We start from the raw sequence: 24,168 nt of genomic DNA, 5'->3' as shown, positions 1-24,168 counted from the left end.
GTGTGTGTATAGCTGGCCAATGAGAGCACTATAATCTGAGTCTGTTTAAAGGTGTTTTTTGCTGAGAGTGACGAAAGGCTGGAAGGAAATGCTGTGCAGAAAGCCCTTAAATGGGCAACCTTGGGCATGTGGTTGCTCATTTACAATCCTCCTAATCATTACCATTCGAATGAGGTTAAGAACAAATCATATGCGATATACAGTACATGTGAATTACGCTGAATCTTTTCTCCTGTCTATATGCAAACACAAAATAATCCACGCAATTATTAGTGAATGAGACCCACTGGTTTTGACAAACGGTCATGAAAACTTAACTATTTTCCTTGCACCCCTCCCCAATACTACTATTTTGAAGACATCAGGGAAAAAATATTTAATAAATATGTTCTATTAATTGTTTGGAAGACTGCCTACCAGTGATCATACTTTTGCCAATTTTTTATTCAGAGACAGATGAGGAAATGGGGACAGAGAGGTCGAGTGGCATCGTACACAACACGGGCAAACACACACGTGAATGTTGAGATCTTACTTGCTGAACTTGGCTACTGCTACTCATGTAAAAAGAGCTGGCATACAGTACATTCCTACATTTACTATCCAGAGATCTTGAAGGAGCCAAAGTGTGTAAGAGCCACATGTCACAAATGTATCGACAAGAAACACTCCCGTCCATCTATCCTCTAAATCGACTTACAGCAACACCTCCAAACCTCATCCTCCATCCACCCATGTTAAATCATGAGATCATTACCAGTCATACCAGGAACTCTGCTCTGCATGAACACTTATTCAACCAAACATTTCTGGGACAGACTGCTAGATGAGGCTATGCATACCCAACTGCTGTCCTTGTTATGAAACATTTGATTATGTAAAGAATCAGGAAAGCACGTACTTCACATCTCCATCTCAGTTTCTGCTTGATGTTGAATATCTCCTGATTTTGGAGTTGTGCGAAAAATGCAAACAGCACATTATTATAAGTTATGATCGCTCTAGTTGTGTTCTATGCGACCTGACAGACTAGTGCGAAATGTGCACTAACCAGGCATCAAGGGGAGAGTAATTTGTCTGTCCAAATGCAGCATTACATGACAAAATTACAGCCAAGCAAACCTAGCTGATGATACAGATATGTGGAGTGTGATTGTGATTGTGAACCAATTCAATGTCACTGTGTGCAGGGCTATATAACCAGTGCAATGCACACATTGGAAGTCTCATATAAAGATTGCTTGCTCTATATAAAGATTACATTCTTAAACATGAAGGTCAGTCACTCTACTTGGGTCTTTTATAAGCATATTTAAAAAGAAGGAAGAAAATAAACTGCTAAATAAAATCATGGTTAAAAGCCTCCATAAAAAAAAATCATGAGTGCCTTTACAGTGACTTTGAGAGCATCAAGTTATCATAGTATTACAATGATAGTAATAATAATAGTACATCTGTGTTTAGAAAGAAAAAATGCACCTTTATATCCTCATATTGCAAATTTTTTGTGCACTATTAATGACACCATAAGTTGATGTTTCACCAATAAATAAATACATAAAATTAATTTAAAGGGGGGGTAAAACACTCAGTTTCAGTCAATCTCATGTTAATCTTGAGTACCTATAGAGTAGTATTGCATCCTTCATATCTCCAAAAAGTCTTTAGTTTTATTATATTTATAAAAGAAAGATAGGCTGTACCGAGTCTTTCCGGAAAAAAACCGAGCGGCTGGAGGCGTGGCGTGTGGGCGGAGCTAAAGAATCACGAGCGCGAATCACACACACACCATACATCGCATGCTCCATAGATACATTAACTATACGTGATCATGTTGTTTACTTGCTGTGCTTACGCGCCGATAGCTAACAACACACAGACATTTGAAGCAGTTTTACTCACCGCCTGCGGTTCAAACACACGACCGTGAACCTTTATCGTTGGGACTGCTCCATCCTTAAAGGGGACATATCATGCTAAATCCACTTTTTTAGCCCTTAAATGCATTTTGTTGTACATTTGGAGTGTTTAGAAGTACAGAAAAGTTGAAATTATTCTCTTCAGGTGCTTCGTTAATATCTTTATATTCTGTTTTGGTCATATTTTTCAACCGGTTCAGATTTTTCTGTTGTCTATGATGTTTTTTGAACTATTACGTCACAGTATTTGCAGCGGAACTGCCAAATAAGGACATTGACTTCCGGCCCACCACTTCGAGCAATCCGCCATTTTTATTTCTCGCTGCAATTTTGTAGTCCAAGCTAAAGGATGCAGAAGTTACGAGAGGGTAAGTTAAAATGTTCGGTTGTTGGATGTAGTAACCCACACGCTTCATTACACCGTCTAATGTAGATGAACTGCTGCGCTTGTGACAGGGCGCATGTTTAACTGAAAGAACGAGCAGAGAGAGAGACCCGGTCGCGCGCGCGCGCACTCTCTCTCTTCAGAGCCAGGCGAAAGTGTAAACAAGACTTCACCGTCTCCAAACTAGACGCTGTCTTGCTCTCTCTCCCTCGCACATATTAATCAAAATAAATCGACACGGTGGTAAAAGGTCGGAAGACCAAAGTTTCATGTGTAAATACAGTACACACCATTGCGATACATCCATATGAAGACGTTGTTCTGCAGGTTCGTCGTCTTCATTTTCATCTCGCTCCGGCTCCGACTCTGGCTCGAACATGTAAGGCTGGATGGACAAGTCTTCCGTTGTTGACATTTTGTTAATAATGTGTGAATAAAATGTTTCTGTGCCGCTAGATAATCGTATATCTGCCATCAAACTACAAAAATGGCCGAACGGGGTGGAGTTGAACCGAGTGTCACCGCTACAACCTGGAGAGGGGGCGGGGTATGAAGTGTCTCATTTGTATTTAAAGAGACCGCACCAAAACGAGTTGCTCTCAGACGTTCTATCAGAAAAGGGGCCTGTGGAGCTATAATAATGAGGAATTCAGACCCAAGCATTGCAGTTCCGCTTTATATAGACCACAAATGTATGATTTATATGTAAAAAGGAACGATTTAAAAGCATGATATGTCTCCTTTAAGCATTAGACGATCTGCAAATCCGGCGTCGAACTGGGCCTTGTTTATAAAACAATCATCGTCGAAATGCAGGGAACAACCAAGAACACTTGCACAACTCCGTTGATGACTTCCCTAAAGCCGAGCACAGCGCTTTGATGGGCGTACTGCTTTCGCTCTCTCGCTCTGGTCTACGGGTGCGCGTGTGCCCTTCCGGGAGAAGTGCCCTTAGGACCCGTATAAGGAAATTCCGCCCCATCTGACGTCACACACGCCCATACTCGAAAAAAACTTTCCGAAACTTATGACAAACCGGAAGGAGTATTTTTGGCACAGAAATACTCCATCAAACGTACAACTTAATTTTTGAAACTTTGTCCATGTTTAGCATGGGAATCCAACTCTTAAACAGTGTAAAAAAAAACTCAGTATGCATGAAATAGCATTTTCACCCCCCCCCCCCCCCCCCCCCTTTAAATATTTCCCAAAATTCCAAAATTTAAACAAACGAGCCTGAAATTTCACCCAAAAAAAGTTTAAATCCCTTTTTAGTTAAGCCAAATTTTACTTCTTATGGACTAACAATCACTTTTCCTTAATCTGCCTAAAAGAACGAATTAGGGCCCACAGCTTTCTGAGAAAAGAAGTTTGACGCTGCAGTGGTGAGACACTTTTTCCCAGCACTGTTTGATCCAAAAATGAATCAAAGGGAAGGGGAGGCAACCAGGCCGAGACACTGAAACAACACAGTAAATGATGCTTCAGGCTGACTCAGATCAAACAATGAGCCAGACCACACTCATCCGTCTCACTCCCAGCGCTGATACGGGGAGTCCACGAGTTTCCGCACATTTATCCAGCCGACAAACACTCTGATAAGAAAATAAGTCAGCTGTGCAGCTAATATGTGTTATGACACATCGTATGAAGACATGTAATGGACAGATAGTGTCATTTAAAGTTGTATTGATAAAGCAAAGTAATGCATAGCGGTATGAAAAGAAATTCTATAAAATCAATCAATTGATTTATTTATTTACAGGCTGAGTATCTAAATACACACACACACCCACACACACACACACACACACACACACACACACACACACACACACACACACACACACACACACACATATGCATATACATATACATATACATATACATATACATATACATACATACTCATATACATATACTGTACACATACACACACACACACACACACACAAAATCGAACCAACCCTCAGCCTGTAGGTCTTCATAAATAAGACTAGGAGACTCAAAAGCACAGCCAAGCAACTGGAAAAACCCACGACTAATGCAATAAAGAGAAAGACGGCATGTACCCTTCACTATCCATTAGTTAACATGCTAAATTAATGAAATAGAAGGTGATATAATACACTTAGCCATCTTCCTGGAATTTAATGCAAGTGTCTAAAAGACAGTAATTTGATGAGGTTTAATAGGGAGTGATGAGGTCTTTAGTCAGTGACCACCTCGTCATTGAGGTTTAATAAACACAATTATGATTGGCACAGATCGCCTTTAACTCGCCAAGCAGAGCAGCTCTTAATTAATACCGCAGATTTGATCTGATATGCACAATAAATGACAACGTGGTGTAACAAGATGTAGCACGACATAGAATGGACTGGAATCTTTACCTTCATAATAGATTTTAAAGCCGTGCGCGCTCACGGCGAAGTCACTGGTGAGTCTCAGCGAGAATACAGACCCAGTGCTGGTGATGGGAGGAGGGATTTGGAAACCCGTTAACCTAAAGAGAGCAAAGACAGAAAACATAACGTTACAAATTAAAGATATTATACACATATCACGGTGAGAAGGTTCCAGCACTCACTGCACACATGGCGTTCATTTTGTAATTATTGTGACAATAAAAATGAAAAATGCCATGCTGATGATTTCTTGAAAGGAATTACACTAATAGTTCACTCTTAAATAAAACCTTTCATTATTTACTCACCATGGAGTATATATATATATATATATATATATATATATAATGAAAGTGACTGGGTTGTCAAGCTGCATTAAAAATCATATGTATAATTATGTATTTGTAGTAGTCCATTTATTTCGTAATATGGAGAAACAAAGGTTGAACTCAACCCTGAACTTAATTTTATGTGGTCCAAAGCTCCAATTATTTCTTTGATTAAACAAATAACATATAACATAAGGTAGCAGGCTTATAATTAAAAAAAGATCAGTGCTTATGACAACATGGCGTATACAGTATATATATATATATATATATATATATATATATATATATATATATGCCAGTGTGATACTAATTGGATGTGGCAATGTTTAGTTAAATATGAACCAGTCTTCTCCAAGTGCTCATATTATTGCATTAATTCTTGAGGTGAGAGCACTGTGCATCTTCCTTGCTTTCTTTAAGCTCCAGAATAATCCCCAAAGCTTACGTGTGCATGCAAAGAAGACATTTCGTCAAACCTGTCCTCTAAGGGCCTCCAGACAGCAGCAGAAACATTATAAACCACCAAACACACTGACGAAACACACACACACTCTGCATACGGGAATCATGTGTTGATGCCGGTTATCTCCGGTTGAAAAATCCATTAGGTCAGCAACATGTTAGGATGCACAAGGTTTTTAAACGTGTGTGTGTGTGTGTGTGTGTGTGTGTGTGTGTGTGTGTGTGTGTGTGTGTGTGTGTGTGTGTGTGTGTGTGTGTGTGTGTGTGTGTGCGTGTGTGTGTGTGTGTGTGTGTGTGTGTTCAGATATGCATGTGTCAGCTAATGTGTGTCACGTGGACAGCATTTCTTTTGCTTATGCTAATGAACTCACAGTGAGACTGAAATATTTATAGATGCCTATGCATAATATCCTCTGAACACTGCCGTTTTGATTTAATAATATTAACCTTTAAACTTGTCATAAACTTCAAAGACTGTTAGAGAACGGATTCAAAGACCTATGTTCATAAATCCACACATGACCCAGTTGCTTCTTAACATAGTATAATCTCTCTTTACCTTCGAATGTTCAGTCAACCATATTAATGAGGTGAAATAGCACCTAGTGAAAGCCTTGGAATGAAGCTATTTCATTTTAGGAGAATAAATCATGTAAGCGCTAATGGGAACTGTTGATGCTAGTGATTGGGCATTATAAGTGTGATGCCACAGAAATCGAAGCCAAACAAATTAAGAAAATGTCCTGTTCAAATTCAGATTTGGAATAAATCACTTATATAACTTGTTGATTGCACCTTAGGACACTGTGTTAACGTAAGACTTTTATATACAAAGTACTGTGCATTTTAATGTGAAGTAAGGCATTAAATAGCCAAGAGAACACAAGTGGGTGAAGTCTGCAACAGTAATTACTATATTGTCTGAAAATCTGCACAAATGACCTTACAAATAGTGTTGGGCAGTAATGCATTACTAGCAATGTGTTACGTAACTAGTAGTGTAACTAATTACTAATAAGATTTCAGTAATAATATTACAGTATCCATAAAATACCTCGTTACAATGTTATTTTTGTTGCCTCAACCCCTAGTGATTTGAAGTCCAACAATCTAGTCATTCCTAGATTCGTTTTCGTAATCTTCACGACTCATCCTTACGTGAATTCTTTTGACAACATGCATCATGAAATATGAAATACATACAATCATATCTGGGAGACAGGAGAATTATGGCTGCAATTGGCATCAAGCTATACATGCCAATTTATGAGATTATTACTACGCTTTTACTCACTGTAAACCACCCACTGTAAAATAAATAAATAAATAAATAAATAAATATATATATATATACAAAACATGTTTTTACATTGCTTGAACTCATCAAAATATGTTTTTTTGTAATTTAAAGCAACACCAAAGCACTTTTCCTCTTCGGTCCCCCTACAGGTTGGAAGTGGAATTGTCCATTACCGCTGTCGTAAATAATTTCGCCGCCCGCAGTCTACCGTCACACACACGCTCACTGTTTATCCAGCGCCGGCTTTGAAATGAACGATGTCCACAGACAAGATAGAGTATGTCGCATGATTTCATGAAAGTATATTGCGACATCAGAAACGAAGAAAAACAAAATAATGACTATTGTAACGCTTGCCGTAAAGCAAGTCAAATTTGTAGTTTTCTTATGTCTCATTCGAACTACAGATCCGCTAACCGATCTGGCAAACTTGCATAGTGTGGTTATAGTGGATAGAAGGTCACAAAGTGAATGCAGAAGTGCCGTTCACGCTGTTACGACTTGAACCACTGAAACGATTTTGGAAACATTATTTTAAGGTACAAAATAATCTTTAGTGTTGCTTTAAGTTGGATTGACTTAAACATCCAAGAAGATTGTACTTAAAAATGTAAGGCAGCAACTGTGTGTTTCCGATCTAATGTGGATTTTGGTTATATGATGAGGCAGAGATATGTTGTTTGTAGCATTTTAGAATAAGCTAATCGCTATACCTGCTTTGCATTTCTCATGTAAACATCCTTTATTCTTATAAAAATTGCAAAAATCACATACAAAAACAAATAATTTAAATATACCCCAACATTCACAAAGAGGCGCACATGCAAAGTTCGAATTTTGAGGAGAAAACACGCAATTATCACTTTTGTAGGGTGTAATGGAAAAGAAGCTCTGTTCTTTCTTTTGATATATTGCATGTTCAGATATTCATACGACAAAATATTCTGGGGGTCAAAAATGTCTGGTAAAAAAATAAAAATAAAAAAATAAAAAACAGTGGTGGGGAAATAGTTCAAATGTAAATAGAAAATAAACTGGTTTAAGACTAGAAAAAAAATGGGGAAAAATACAACACCATTGAAACCACAAAAAGGTTTGCTTTTACTTAATATTACAGTAAAATATGAGATATGATGTTACATTCAGCTCTGAGTCAGTCTCGGGAGTGAGTTTAAGCACGCGTGCAAACGGCCGCTTGCGTGGCGGACCCGCTTTTAAAGGTTGTTGGAGATCAGTGGCGCTCGAGTTTCTTTAAAAGGAACAGCAGCTCGTTCACAGACTCCGACCGTCCCCAAGGGCTTCGCTAACTGCTTTTTTTGACTACTACGTGAGTTGGAACAAATCTATCTCCTCACTCTGCCCTTAGCCAAAACAGTCGTGAGCCTCGACTCTCCGGTTCTCCTTATATGATCATCAGGGCTTAAATCGCTTGGACATTCTGCTTTTGGCCCGGGAACATGCAGCAAACTCCCCTGTCTTCAAGCTCCCAGCCACCAATCAGCTCACGCTGCACACTTTAACAAGCACCATACTGACAGGGTCAAAAACCAGCCTGGCACACGAGCTAGAGGATTAAAAGGATGGTTTAACTGAAAACAGAAAAATGGCCAGAAAATAAGATTCCGGTGTAGGCAATAGTGTTCTAGCAACAAACCTTTGACCTCGAGTGTTTTATAAAATGCTCAGAGGCGATACAGAAACAGCTCAAACTTAAGTGCTGTTTGGATTTCAAGGTTTACAGAATGTTTGAGTACTTCATGTTTGAGGACCTGTAATGCGGCCTGAATCATAATCATACACTGTTCGCTCGTTGGCCAGGGTTCTTGGGTTCTCCCAAGGTTGTTTGTTTTCTCCATCTCTGTCACTGATGGAGTTTTGGTTCCTTGCCACTGTTGCTTTGGCTTTTGGCTTGCTTAGTTGGGGACATTTAATATTCAACAATATTATTGATCTGCCTTACTTAAGCTGGACTGTGACGCAATTTTCTTCTAGAAACAAACTTTGTTGTATTATTTTCATGTTATCACTGTGAAGCTGCTTTGATACAATCTGTATAGTAAAAAGCGTTATATCCTCTGAGACCCAGACATTTTTTTTTTTTTGAATTTAGTTTTTTTTTCTCATGTCATCACATTGTTTAGAGCATAAGAAACAAATGGTAAAAAATTTTTACAAAAAATAAAAATCATTTGTAATCATTTTAATCATTGAAAAATGATATTTTATTCATATATAATGCTATAGTGGACACCAGGACTCAGTTGTTTAAAAAATAAAATGACATGAAATTATATGTATAGGCAAAAACAATGGGATTTAAAAAAAAAATAAAAAAAATTCAATCACCAATAAATGTTGGGGTTTCAGGATTTATTTTAACAAAAATTTGTATGAAGATGATTCTCAACTATGTTATGAAAGATATAACGGAATGAATTGATGCACCATTTTACTCTATGCAATATGTGGGTAAAATGGCCATAAATGAATATTCCTGAATAGTCTCTAATGTGCACATTAACGTGTTCTTGGAGCAACATTTAATGAAAAAAGAAGTGTAATAATTGGAGTAATACTTAGCAACATTTTAATAATAATATCTAATATTTCATAGGAATTTTGATGTATAACTTATTTCCATATTCACTTGTCTCCTAAAATGCCTGATAAACATGATGTAAGTCCTGATGTCTCTACAGTGGACACACGTATGAAATCAACGCCCTGTTCTGTAACAGAAAGTCATTTTTTGATTTGAAACCCCATAACGTTTTCCTGATATGTTGGTTTATGAAATACAATTTGAAAAGTAGTCAGATTTAAATTATAATTACAATATATGATCACATTTCCATAAGAGTGCTACATTTGATCACATTGTCATTTTTAAAGACCAAGGAGAAGTTGTTTTCATGGTGAAACCTCCAAACATTTAGTATCTCTGAAAAGTCCTGAATCTGCTCTTTACAGGACACACAGGTTGTGACATGTGACATGTATGAGAGAAATGCACTCAAATATAATGTCCACTACAGTGGACAAACGTCTATTCCTGGGTCCCAGGAGGATATAAATAAAGGTGACTTGACTTGACTTCAGTGATTTCATTTACGACTGTAGTCTTTAGTCTATTTTCTGAATATAAGTGTAACAAAATGCTTTGAAATATACAAAATTAACCCTGGTTTCATCAAAAAACAAACAAACAAAAAACAGTAATTCAGCTGGAAATTCTCACATTTTGTAGAAGTAAACACCAATATTTCCAATTCCGTCAGCAATGATATTCACTGACTAACCTCTGTAAAGGCATTACCTTACATTCCAATGTTAAAATCAAGCTTTTATATATTTAGTTTCCTTTTACTTGTCCTCAAACACTTTTTTGACATCTACCGAACACATATTTGTCTTGGAAGAACGTTCACTGTCCTAAATGATTCATGAACATAATGCCTTTCTCATTTTGAATGGAGAGGGCAGTCTATACTTCATTTTTATTTCTGCTGTCAAACGAGCGCTTCCCACATGGTAGAAAATTACCCAGATCCTGTTTTAGGATGAGAAAAATAAAAACCACTTTGATCCACTGCTCGGAGATCACGAAACATTTCCGCAAAGACACCATTACACCCCTGCCTCTAATGTTGCTTTATTCCTAATGTGCATTTCTCTCCTTTTAATCCGGTAATTACATTTTGCCAAATATGCTCGCTTGTACACATACTCATTTATTTCCTTGATGAGATTTCTCTGTTTCTGTCTCTCCGTCAGCCTCTCTCTCCCCTTCTCCTTCTGTCTTTCTTTCTGTCTGTCTCATTAAGCGCTTAAAGAGTGGTAAAGCAACCCGGGTGAGGAATGAAAAAAATGCAGTGGGAAATCGTGGAAATATGAGGTTTGATTGGAGGGTTTGATCTGCTCCAGTATAGCATCTGTTTCAGGGTATTTGTTTCATATACAGTATGAGCTTATGAGCAGATAAAACATTCTGTAAGTGAAAATTCAAGTACTTAGTCCTTAATCAGAATGCAATATTCAAAGTCATAGATTCAAGTCAATTGATTTTTTTTTCCCCCCTCATTAAAAGTCTTCCAGTGTAAAAGGATAATGTAATTCAACAGGGAAGGTTCAGTACCTACTGTATGGTTATTTGATTATTTTCATCTTGCCATGATTACACGATCAAATTTGAGAAAATAACACGTTAGGAGGAGAGTTAAGACGGATGGGTTTAATAAAGATATTTAAACAGGGTTATGAGGTCTCGTGTGTTGCTCAGGGACCTCAAATACAAAACTAATGCACTCCATGAAGATCAAGACAGTTCATTTCACTCACTGCAGAAATAGACACAGGTCACACAATAAGGCCCAATCCCAATTCTACCCCTTACCCCTTCACTTTCCCAACATGGCAACATGGCACCAGGAATGTTTTATCCCACTAATCAAGATCAGTTTTTTTTTTTTGTTTTTTTTTAATTTTTTTTTTTCACCGGTGACATCAAAGGTGTCCACTTTAAATTGGTCAAACACCTTGCAGATCCCCCAAAGCAACAAGGTGCCTTAGGCCCAATCCCAATTCTATTTTATACCCCTTTGCCTACCCCTAACCCTTCGCCTACCCCTTACCCTTCGCCTACCCCTAACCTTCGCCTAACCCTTACCCTTCGCCTACCCCTTACCCTTCGCCTACCCCTTACCCTTCGCCTAACCCTTACCCTATCGCCTACCCCTAACCCTTCGCCTACCCCTTACCCTTCGCCTACCCCTTACCCTTTGCCTACCCCTTACCCTTGCCCCTTCGAAACAGAGTGGCAAGGCGTAGGGGTGAAAATATTCCCCTAAGAAATGGGACACCACTTCTACACCGTTACACGTCATTATACGTCGTCGCTAGCGCCTACGTCACAGGAGATGCGCCAACGTTTATCACAAACTTCCAAGATGCCGTCGTCAGCTGTAGTCATCTCAGTTGCGTGGGTTACAGCTATTTTTTTTTTGCATTTTTCTTCTCAAGGGAATTGGCTTATCTTTTACCAGAGAAGATATCGTCATCTCCGTTGATTTCTGCGTACTTCAGAAGAAAAATGCAAATAGGGGAAATTAGCATGAATAATTGAATATATAAAGTATTAGCAGAAATATACCTAATATTGGCCAATACTGATAAAAATAATAATATTTTATTATGTTCTTAGAAATAAATAAACACATACATTTAAAAACAAATTATATTTCACATTACTAATATTTTTATTTTTGCTGTACAATATAGCACACAAAAAGAGTGAATAATTTAACCTGCATATTAAAGCATGGATGATGAAAAATTAAAGTTGGTACTGCTATTTAAGTGTCAAAGTAAGACATAAATAAATAAATAAAACCTTAATTGGGCCTTTTGGTTTTCTAGAAATAAAACAAAGAGTAATAACAAACACATTTGTGATATTCACTGTAAAATTCAAAATATAATTGCAAATTATGCTGTCTTTTGAGAAATCATAAGTGCAGTATATTCGGCCATAACTGGCAAAACAGAGACGGACACAATTTTGTATGAATATATGTATACACCTGCACACTGAAATATGTTGGCAGCTTTCTTTACTATTCTGCTGTGTGAGTCTATTTATATTTCAATGACATAATATCCAATAACATAATTTATATGCTGCTATATGGCAAAAAGAAGGGATAAAGGGAAGCACATATGCAGCAATGGGAATGAAAAGCAACAGATAAAAGTCAGTCTTTGATGACTGAACATACATTTAATATGCATTTTGATATTTGACACTTTCTCATTATGAGACACTACTTTTAAATATACCGTAAATATTGGGAAAAGGGGGTCAGGCTCCGGTGAAGTTTTCAGGCAAATGAAAACTGATGATATCACGGTTTCCTGAAAAGATGTAAAGCCTCTCATGAGGAAAAACAGTCCACACATCTTCATTTGTCAAGATGTCTCTTGCAGATTGTCATTCATAACTTTAAACTCACTTCCTCAAAAGTTTGCGTCACATTGAATAACAATGGACCTGAGCTGAGTATTCATGCAATTGCCACGATTGTGAAAGTCAATAAAAGTAACCTGGGACATTTCGTTGTAAACAATTCTGTGTAGCTATAAACGAGAGTAACTCAAACTGACAGTCGTATCAAATTATGAAGCAGGAAAAATAAGCATTTTGGGAGTCTATTAAAACAAGTTTCCCCCAAAATGCAATTTTCAGAACATTGCTTGATGTATTAAAATCCTGTAACAATGAAATGAGGGAACAACTTTGAGAAACTGACTGGCCAGAAATCCAGATCTATTTTAACACCTTTAAACATTTCACAAGTTCACTCCAGTGATGATGAACATCAGCATCATTCTCAGTCATATTTACTCAATTTCTCACTGGTTAAAGACAGCATTATCTAATAATATTTGTCCATTTGGCATGAGCTCAGGCTTTCATCTATATTAAAGGTGCTCTAAGCGATGTTGGGTGAAGTCACTTCTTGTTGACGTTCAAGGTATTGTCAAACAAAACGGAGGCTAGCTCGACCCTCCCTCCTCCTCATCCCGTCCACCCCCCACCCCCCCCCTTCAGTGCTCCCGGAGTTCTCGCCACCTTTTGAACGCTTTTCCGATGTAAATTCGGGACTTCACACGTTCCTTCTCCTTTTCCCTCTTCTTTGTTATTTGTTCATCGGAACGTCGTCTCTTTGGTCGTGTGTCGGCCATGTCAAAATTCTCAAGAATATACATTTTGAACGTTAGTCGTTGTCTAGGACATCTCTCCTCTAGCTAACTTCCCTCTTCATGCTTCTCTCTCCTCCACTTCCAACACCCCTCTTCATGTGCACTAACCCCCCCAACCCCCACCCCCAAATCATTCTTGTCGGTTATTGGCTGGAACACTGTTTGTCATGTTTCGTGGTCCAGGTTGGGCCAGTTTGTTTTTCTTGCCGTTTGTGGAGCCTGGGCTGTCTACACAGACCGCGTTTTTTTACAGTGTGTTCAGGGGACAGGCAGCTAGCGGATAGTGAGGAGATGTTTGCTGGATGTGACAAAAAATATTTTGGCCTAAAAAACACGTGACATCACTTAGAGCACCCTTTAAGGCCTGTTCACGCCAAGAACGATAACTATAAAGATAACTATATTAGTGTCCCAGCGGATGATATCATTCTGTTTATTCTAAGCGCGTGCTTGTCTGTCACTTTAAATGCTTGCGCTCGTTACAGCAGGATGGTTTCTGATTGGCTGTCAATGTTTCCATCGTTCATCAGCTAAAAAAAAAGAAAAAAATGATATTGTTTCTTTCCAATTTAAGACTTGTTTTAAAAAAGTGACAGAGCTCAAAAGGTTCTGCGTAACAGGAACGACCCGAGCCAGTCAAGTTAAGAACCACCGCTTCAGATTTTAACTTTCAAAGAGTTTCCGATCAGCAGAGTAATTAAACGAGGACAGGCGTCCTCAAGAGAGATTCATTTCCAATATCTGTGACCACTCAGCGAATCAAACTGTATCTGTATCTCCGACGCCTCGAAACAAATCACAAAGTTGTGTGGCAAAGTATACGTCGGGCTCTGGCACACCCCAGCTGCTAATGCCTCAGCTCACTACCCCAGATTAAAACCCTTCTGTTCCCTCTATATCTGCCCAGCCAGACGTACCACTCACACAGGCCTTATCAAAACCCCCATTTCACCATCTCTCCCTCAGTGGGGGGAAATTGCCTCCATTCCCCCATCTCAATCTGCTGCCGAGGACAGTTCCAGTCTCCCACTCAAGCAGACCCTGCTATTTATACGGAACCTTCTGTTCGCTAACACGGACACGGATGCACTTGTCTGGCTAATGAGCTTGGGATTTTATGAGGCAAACATAGTGGTGTACGACAGAAGAGTGGGTTTCGCTCCTGGCGGAAAGACTTTGCTTTGCTACCTTTTCAGATGTTATGTTCAAGAACATAATCTTTATGTATGCAAACCATTTTTTGATGCGGATTCTTAATTGCAATAGAAACGGTCTACTTAAAAATGACCCAATCTGCCATATTTGACTTTGGATCCACAGCTAAATGAGAGCTTTTGGTTACACTTTATTTTAAGCTGTCCATGTTACAGTGAAATTATACATTTAAGTGCTGAGTACTAACTACATGTACTTACTATAGGGTTAGGGTTAGGAATAGGGGTTGGTTTAGGGTTAGTTGCATGCAATTATACATCATTTATAGTTTTAACTACAGTAACTACAAACCAGGACAGTGTTTCCAAGATTTTTCAGTGAATAACATCTTAAACTTTGGTCTGTTCCTCACACAAAGTGAAGATATGGCTTTTTAGGGTTAGGAATAGGGGTTGGTTTAGGGTTAGTTGCATGCAATTATAAATAATATATAGTTTTAACTATAGCATGTAGTAACTACATGTGACGTGTAGCAAGGACAGTGTTTCCAAGATTAAACTTCCACATCTTAAACTTTGGTCTGTTCTTCACAAAAAGTGAATATATGGCTTTAGAAGACTTCGAATATGGTATATGATTTGATTTGTATAAACTAGCCTACTTTTATGGTATTTTATTTTTTCAAACACTATATAGCTCCATGTAAACTGAAGTGTCGAGGTAATTACAAGCTTTTCAATACACAGCACAACCGCTGTAAAAATTACCATGCAGTTACTAAAGCTGCAGAAATATGACATTATGGTATTTATTGTAATGTTATTATTATCAGCCTTACATTAAATATTGGGCGATATAAGGGCAAGCAAGTCACTTTTATAGAGATCGTTTTATAGTGTTCAATATGTTTTTACATTACAAATACTATAGTTTATTATTAGCAGTGTTGGGGAGTTTTTAATGCAATTTATTAATTACAAAATATTTATATATATTTCTATGCAATGCATATGGTAACTTTTCAGGACAAAGCTTTCTTGTTCAGTTCTAATAAACTGTATCTGCTAATTATGCAGTATATTCAAAAATATATTTGTTTCTGTCCTTTATTTAGTCATTCATTCATTTATTTATCCCCATTTAAAGGTCTTTACCCCAGCAAAACATTAATGGGGAAACATGTGGCCGGATGGGCTGAGTTTTAGCCCCAATCCAGCCCTGATGAATCTCCTCGTCTAAGGACAGACAGAAGAGCGTCTAATGATGAAACTATTTAAAGTAAACTCCTTAAGGCGGTCATATGCGCAAAAGCTGTTCCTGTTTGAAACCTTTGACCTCATATCTAATGCATATTGTAGCATGGCATATTTTTATATTTTATATAGAGATGCAATACATTGTATGTGTGTGTATGTTAAAAATATATTTTTTAATGATTTCTGCGGTATAGCAAACGTTATGGCACCAAAATAGGCCCTATTTGTTCTTAATGCGGGCCTGGACGAGACCTGTCTCCCACTCAGTATGACTGACTTGATCTAGTTTCAGATCGGAGGCAATCAAGCGGGGGAAGTTTTGATAACAAAGCCGACCCACGGTGCGGTTGAGGGGGAGGACGGCGCGCGTCACATGCTGTGTGGACTCACAGGAATAATTCAGACTGTTGAATAGCACTGTCACCCTCGCCTTCACGCCGGTCTGCAGAAACACAGCTCAGTCCTGACTTGTTAATCTGCAGAAGCGATCTGTAAGAGACAGGCTAATACATAGATTGCCTAATACTGTATCTATTTACAGGTCAGCAAGCGGAAACCTATTCATAGTTTTCAGTCGCTTGACTGGCACAGAGACCTGGAGGGCAAATCATCCATAGAATTACAGCACAGGTCTGTCAATTTTTCATCCGTTTTAAGCCACGACTATTTAGACCTCTCAAAAGAAGAAAACATAGAAATATGTGAACAAAATGCAAGTTGTGGGCATTTATGATCCATCTACAGCACCTGCTGCAATATTTCAAACATTAAAAACAGTGGGAAACACTAAACAGGGCAAATTATGGGCTAATTGGCATTATTGTTATATTATTATTGGCAAATCGTGGTATAATTTCGTTGTACCCTGTACAATGACAATAAAGAATTCTATTCTATTCTATTCTATTCTATTCTATTCTATTCTATTCTATTCTATTCTATTCTATTCTATTCTATTCTATTAGCTTGAGAGCGCAATTCCAAAAATGCGTTGATGGAAGTGGAAAGTTCTGCGCTTGATCTTTTGACGACTCGCAAATTAAAGAACAGCCGGATAATTTCCATAATGACCAACACAATCTACCAAATTAGCATCTGGTTTAAGACTTGCTTTTTTTGGGCGGTAAATAATGGTGTAAATACCAGTAAATCGACGAGCGCAAACGTTAGTTAATCACCTTGCATGATTAATTTAAATACTCTCCTCCTATGAAAGAGAAACTCTTACAAATATGCAAATAAGGTCAGCCAAAAAACAAAAAAAACACTTTGCCCACGCCTTTTCAGTGCTAACTTTTCACTTTGTGTCTTTATTAAATTTGTATAGTTTTTTAATGCCAAAAGAGGGTTTAGTTAGCCTAGAAACCTGGACGCACCCTAGAGGCAGCAAATGTCATTTGCAGCCAGGGCTGTCAACTCTCCGTTGGCTTGCGAGCTGGAAAAACCAAACTCTAGTCAGGCCAATCACATCATGTATAGAGTCGGCGGGCGGGTTTAACATAATGACGGCAGAGTTGCGACGGTTCCGCGTGAATTCCCTGCTACTTGAAATCAAAGAAGATAGCAGCTGCTGCTGGCGAAAGAACAGCAGTCTTTCCAATCGGCTTTGGCCGCGACTCTGGAAGACTTGTCTTGGAGTTAGGCTTTTCTTTGAGAAAAGAACAAAGAACGGCACTGACTACGTCACCTTTTTGTTGCTCTGGTTTGTCGTAGCGCTATCCTATTGCGTGCAGAGGGAATCTGAAAGACAACTGTTTATCCCGCCCCTCGGATTGAGCCCTGCCAATGGTGTGTTCCCAGACCCAACATCTTGATGTGGTTCTGGCTTGTCAGGCTAGGGTTTAGTAAATCTGTCCCTAAAATGCTTAACATGAAAAACTCTTAAAAGTGCCTTAATGTACTAAAACAGTGATATTAAATCATCAAATTCAGTCTACACCTTCCTTAATAATGAAGCATACTATATACAGGCAAGCAGATGAGCCCAGAATACGAACGCAACACTCTTAAGCTTTTTCTTTATAATGGTTTTCTATTGAAAAACACTTAATGAGAAACATGCGTTACGTTTATATTCTGGGTTCATCTGCTTGCTGTTCACTCGCAGGAAAAAAGCTGTCACTAGGATGGTCCCCTTTCAAAAGGTACACCTTTGTACCTTATTTATCTCTCAAGGGTGCATTATAGTACATTCAAGAGTACATATTAGTACCGTTTGAATGGGCACTGCCACAGTGACAGCTTTTTAACCTATGTTTCTGAGAGTGTACATAGTATGCATCATAAAAAAAGGTGTATAATGAATTTGGTCTTTTAATATCACTGTTTTTACTACATTAGTACTTGGTAAAAATGACTGGAGGACAATGGACTTCACTCCCAATTCACTGTCTGGAGGAGGCCGATCTTACACACCTGTTTGTATCAGTCCGGTATCTGATTTATGAACATGGCCAGGTTGGAGAAGAGAGGCTACAGTTCCACACGCTGCTCTGTCATCTGGGTAAAGGTTAAAACAGGCCACGGGACCATCGGCCCTCTAGAACCGTCCTGACATGTCGTTCATTACATCAACAGGCCAAACTAGAAAGTCCATATTCTAGCAGAAGCGGAGCATCATTGCAGTGACCAGCGAGATCTGAGGGGCTCAAGGTGCATACGCTAATGCACACGATTCATAATGAACAATGGCAAAATAATTAGTAACAGCGATATGATGATACAAACACAATAATCAGCTTCTGGGATACAATTCTGACCTGAGGCAAATCAGGAAGCGATCTAAATGCAAAACACACTGAGAGTCAGATATTAGCACACATTTCTCAATTTTCTAGTGCTCATTAACAGTTTATAGACAGCATTATTCATTCTCTTCTAAAAATACAATAAAAAAAACTAAACGGGGTAATTTGTCTCTGGAAAAGAAACAGGTGAGAAGAGCACACGTCAGAGATTGAGATAATATCCGCTTAAGAAGAAGGATGAATCGGAGACTACTAATACAGCCTTTTTTATATTATGCAGGTTTTCATATGCATGAATCATTCTGTACTTTTATTTGTATATGCACATGATAACTAATTACCTTCTTATATCAATCAATTTGCAATTCATAACCTGCATGCATACAAGGTGCATACATACACTTTTCAGATGAGTAATACTAAGATGAAAGCTTGTTTAAGGATGTTGTTGTGCAAAGACGGAGATCAAAGTATTATTATTCCTGAAAGCAAAGACAAAATGCTATATGCAAATAGAGAGATTTGAGGTTTCCGGTTTGAATAAAGCTTTTGGGTTATTCCTGGGAACGTTGACAAGATCTTCAGTGCTTTAATAAAAGCTCTGGATCAAACCATCTTCCACTGATCTCATGCAGAACACAGAGCGTTTAACTAAACAAGCCATGGCCGAGAGACTGAAGTTTACTACCAAACACTCCATTGAAGAGAATACAAGGATATTACTGAGACATATCTATTATCTTCATTGAATTACTTCAAACTGTAATCAATATTTTAAAAAGTACATCTTTCACTAACAGCAGCATATCTTGTAAAACTGAATATATTAGGAATATTCAGATCTTATACCCAAACCACCATGTGTTCCTCACCGTGACCAGTTAAACTCAGTGAAAGAAATGTTATAATCTGCTAATAATCAGTGTTGACTGTGTATTAAGTTTTACAAGAATATATTTTTGATAATATTGTAGTGTTTTATAATCAATTTCATTTATTAATACTTTCTTATAACAGCAATGTCTATTTGCATAAATTATATTTAACATATACATTGGATGGATGGATGGATGGACGGACGGACGGACGGACCGATAGAACGATAGACAGACAGACAGACAGAGAGAGAGAGAGAGAGAGAGAGAGAGAGAGAGAGAGATAGAGAGATAGAGAGATAGATAGATAGATAGATAGATAGATAGATAGATAGATAGACAGACAGACAGACAGACAGACAGACAGACAGACAGACAGACAGACAGAGAGAGAGAGAGAGAGAGAGAGAGAGAGATAGATAGATAGATAGATAGATAGATAGATAGATAGATAGATAGATAGATAGATAGATAGATAGATAGATAGATAGATAGATAGATAGATAGATGGATGGATGGATGGATGGATGGATGGATGGATGGATGGACGGACGGACGGACGGACGGACGGACGGACGGACGGACGGATGGACGGATGGACGGAGGAACAGATAGATAGATAGATGGATGAACAGATAGATAGATAGATAGATAGATAGATAGATAGATAGATAGATAGATAGATAGATAGATAGATAGATAGATAGATAGATAGATAGATAGATAGATAGATAGATAGATAGATAGATAGATAGATAGATAGATAGATAGATAGATAGATAGATAGATAGATAGATAGATAGATAGATAGATAGATAGATAGATAGATAGATAGATAGATAGATAGATATTTTACCCGGGTGTTTTACCAACAACATTAAAGACAATTGTAGTAAATGTAGTGATAATAAAAATATAATGGGAATTAAGATTAAAAGAAGAAATTCCAAGCTTTATATTTTTCTCATACACAAATACATTAAGCTTGGAGGAACTACTCAGATATGACCTTTTCATGGTTTTGTTTTTACTCTCAGCTCACAGGTATACCAAATCTTTTAGCATTATGAGAAAAATATGAATGTTTGTGAAATGCAGTTTCTTTCCTTAATGATCAGCAGAGATTGTGCATTTCATGTAATGCATGATAAGTGAGAAATCTGAGACTGAAGGGGGAGGAAAGTCCATTAGTTTAGAATCTATTAAAATGGTGCAGTTAGCTCTGTTTCAGATATAAAGGGTCCGTGTGGCTCCAGCTTTTGAACTTATTATTCTTAGTTCTCAGCCAGTTATTAACCTCTGTCTCACTCTTTCTCTTTTTCATCATGTCCTCTCTCCTTCTCTTTGCAAATCATTCCATTGCATCCACACGGATAAGAACCGGAAAGCCCCGCGGCAGTGGTACTTTAAAAGGCCCTGGTCAAATATTGACTATAGAAATTTAAGTTATCTGATTTCCCCTCACAGACAATTAGTTTCACAGTTCTGAACACAAACACTTTCCAGTCATGTATTCCTCAATGCATCATAATGCAATAGATTGATTTTTCATGGGAGAACCGTTTCTCTTCCTTAAAAAAAGGTTGTTCCTTTCTTCACCTGGAGCTGTGTGCTTGCTAGTGGAAGCATAATGATGACCAACACTGAGACAGAGGCTAGTTGTCACGCTTACTACAGTGAATATGTCTCAGTGTTTGCTATTGAACATGCTTACTATTAATGTCCATGAAAAAAAAAAAAACTGAATATACTTTGATTAATTTTGACAATGTGCCCCAGTAGTGTTATAACATGATGTTTAATGTAAGTTGTCATAATGAGAACCTGCCTTTAAATAGCAAAGAATTTTAAGCCATGTATAATTCTATATCAAACCACTGTTGTAGTGAAGAGAAAATGCAAATAAAATAAATTCTATAAAATTACATTTACAATTAAAAACATGTGACAACTCTCCCTGACCTGATGAAAAACATCTAAAAAAAATAAATAAAAAAAAACATAGTCATGATACACTAACATCCGAAAGTTTGCAGTAAATTTAGTTTTGGTTTTTGAGAAAAGTCTCTTATTCTTGCAAGGCTGCATTTATTTGATCAAAATACAGAAAAAAAAGAAAGAAAAAAAAAAGAAAAAAAAGTAATATTCTGAAATATTATTACAATTTTAAATAACAAGTAATAATAAGTGTTCCATTTCAATTTTTTTTTTATATAATTTATTCCTGTGTGTAAAGCTGAATTTTCAGCATCATTACTCCAGTCTTCAGTGTCACATGATCCTTCAGAAATCAGTATAATGTGATGATTTGGTGCTCAATAAACATTTCTGATTATTATCAATGTTGAAAACAGTACTTTTTGTGTGTGTGTGGAAACCATGATACCGTTTGTTTCAGGATTCCTTGATGAACAGAATGTTCAAAAGAAAAAACATTTATTTGAAATAGGAATATTTCATAATAATATTAAAGTCTTTCACTTTTAATCAGTTTAATGCTTCCTTCCTAAACCAATATGGTTACACTCAATATGGAAATGTAGGCTTAGATAGAAGTAAAAAAACAAAACACTGCTAAAAGCACACATTTGTGGACATGGACTTAAAACCTTATAGCTACTGAGATACCCAGGTCACCCTTATGTATTTGGCAACATTCGAGCAGACGCAGGTTCTCCAGAATCAAGTAAATAGTGTTTGGCATTCAGACTGTAATTGAAACCCACCGCATTTGCTGCCATCTGCGCATACAGCCTTTTCAGAGGTTTTTTTCCTCCAGGGTAAGGGGACTTGGGATGACAGGGTGGGAGGAAATAGAAGCGAAAATAATAATTCTATCACTCTCTTGGTAAGGATTGGCATTTGGCTGATGGGATGAACATTAATAAGAGCACTGCTGAATATTTAATGCCACTGCCATTCTGCTCTAATGTGCGCCTGACTGCACTCATTTGCTGGAAATGTGGGAAATTTATCAAACCTTGCTGGTCATGCCTACATAGTCATTTGTTTTCTGGACTATTCTAGGCAGGAATAACCTGGAGCGCAGAGTGACCCTTATGACGGCCTGGAAACTGTGGAGATATATGCCACACCACCGTCAACTCATTAGTATGTTGATGCATGTTCATTCATATGAACAAAGTATCTGTCCCTGCATGACATAGAATTATGATTGTGTGCATATGGAGGGTTGCATGCTTTGCGTGCATTAGCTTATGATTCATAGTACGAGAACTGTTTTCGTTTCACTTTGCATAAATAACTCTCACTTACATAAGAGCCTGATGTGCGCATGGACTTTTTTAGGTTACAATCTATATGAATGTATAACAGAAAATATATAGGTTACATACATACATACACACATACATACACATACATACACAAACATACACAAACATACACATACACATACACATACACATACACATACATACATATACATACATATACATACACATACATATACATACATATACATACACATACATATACATACATATACATACACATACATATACATACATATACATACATATACATGCATACACATATACATACACATACATACACATACATACAGTACACATACACACACATACAGTACATACACACACACACACACACACACACACACACACACACACACACACACACACACACACACACACACACACACACACACACACACACACACACACATACATACACATACATACATACACATACATACACATACACATACATACACATATACATACACACACACACATATATATACACACACACATTTAAATGTAACTATTTAAAATGCATTTGTGAAGGTATAAGATTATAAGACGAATGTTCAAAAGAAAATTATATATTCGTATATATATATTTCAAGTATTTAGAATGAGGTCATAAAATCTACATATATAATAGTCATAAATGTTAAAAAATATATATTTTATTAAGCATGTAGCATGTGTCAATTGTCAGATTCAGGTAAATTTTTCCAAAAGCAATTTTTTAAAAATATATATCAAATATTACCAGATAAGCATTACTGGAACTTTTAGACCGAATTTATCTGCTAATATACACACACTTTGTGTCATTAGAGAGTCAACACACCAGCTCATTATGATTCACATCATTAAGATGCTAATTTTCTAACAGAGAACAAATATGAAAATGCCACTGTCATTTGCATTTATTCGGGAAAATGTATATAGTATTTGTCTGCAGTCTGAAAGCAGGGATGAAGGAGGAGGGGAATTTTCATTTGCCCTTCTTTCTTTTTTTATGAAACAGGTTACGTTTTCAGGCTTGGTCATGCGGAAGACTGAATTAGCCGAGACAATGAGCTGAGCTAATTAATCTGAGCAATCTCTCATCAACTATTTACCTCAGCACACTCCCAGTAGCCCATTCAATGAACCCTGGGAGTCAGCCAATCGTGGCCCCCGGAGGACAATATTTGGAGGAATGCTATCTCTGTGGCACAGCGAGCGTTTTACAAGACCTACAGAACAGCAGCACTGAAACTGATGAAGGGTATCGGTATCTGCTGAGCGGGCCCTGC

At 37.6% G+C, this 24,168-nt stretch overlaps 1 protein-coding gene across 1 annotated transcript in view; it reads right to left on the bottom strand.

The window, feature by feature from the left end:
* The window catches only part of csmd3b (CUB and Sushi multiple domains 3b), a 466,880-nt gene that overhangs the window by 356,342 nt on the left and 86,370 nt on the right, over window positions 1-24,168 (bottom strand). The window contains exon 3 of the mRNA XM_082185594.1: window positions 4,698-4,810. Coding sequence (XP_082041720.1) covers window positions 4,698-4,810 — 113 coding nt within the window. The remainder of the gene's footprint in view (window positions 1-4,697; window positions 4,811-24,168) is intronic.

This window comes from Leuciscus leuciscus (assembly GCF_965113295.1).
Source record: "Leuciscus leuciscus genome assembly, chromosome: 12".
NCBI classification, from domain to species: Eukaryota; Metazoa; Chordata; class Actinopteri; order Cypriniformes; family Leuciscidae; genus Leuciscus; species Leuciscus leuciscus.
This window is presented reverse-complemented; position numbering and strand designations above follow the sequence as displayed.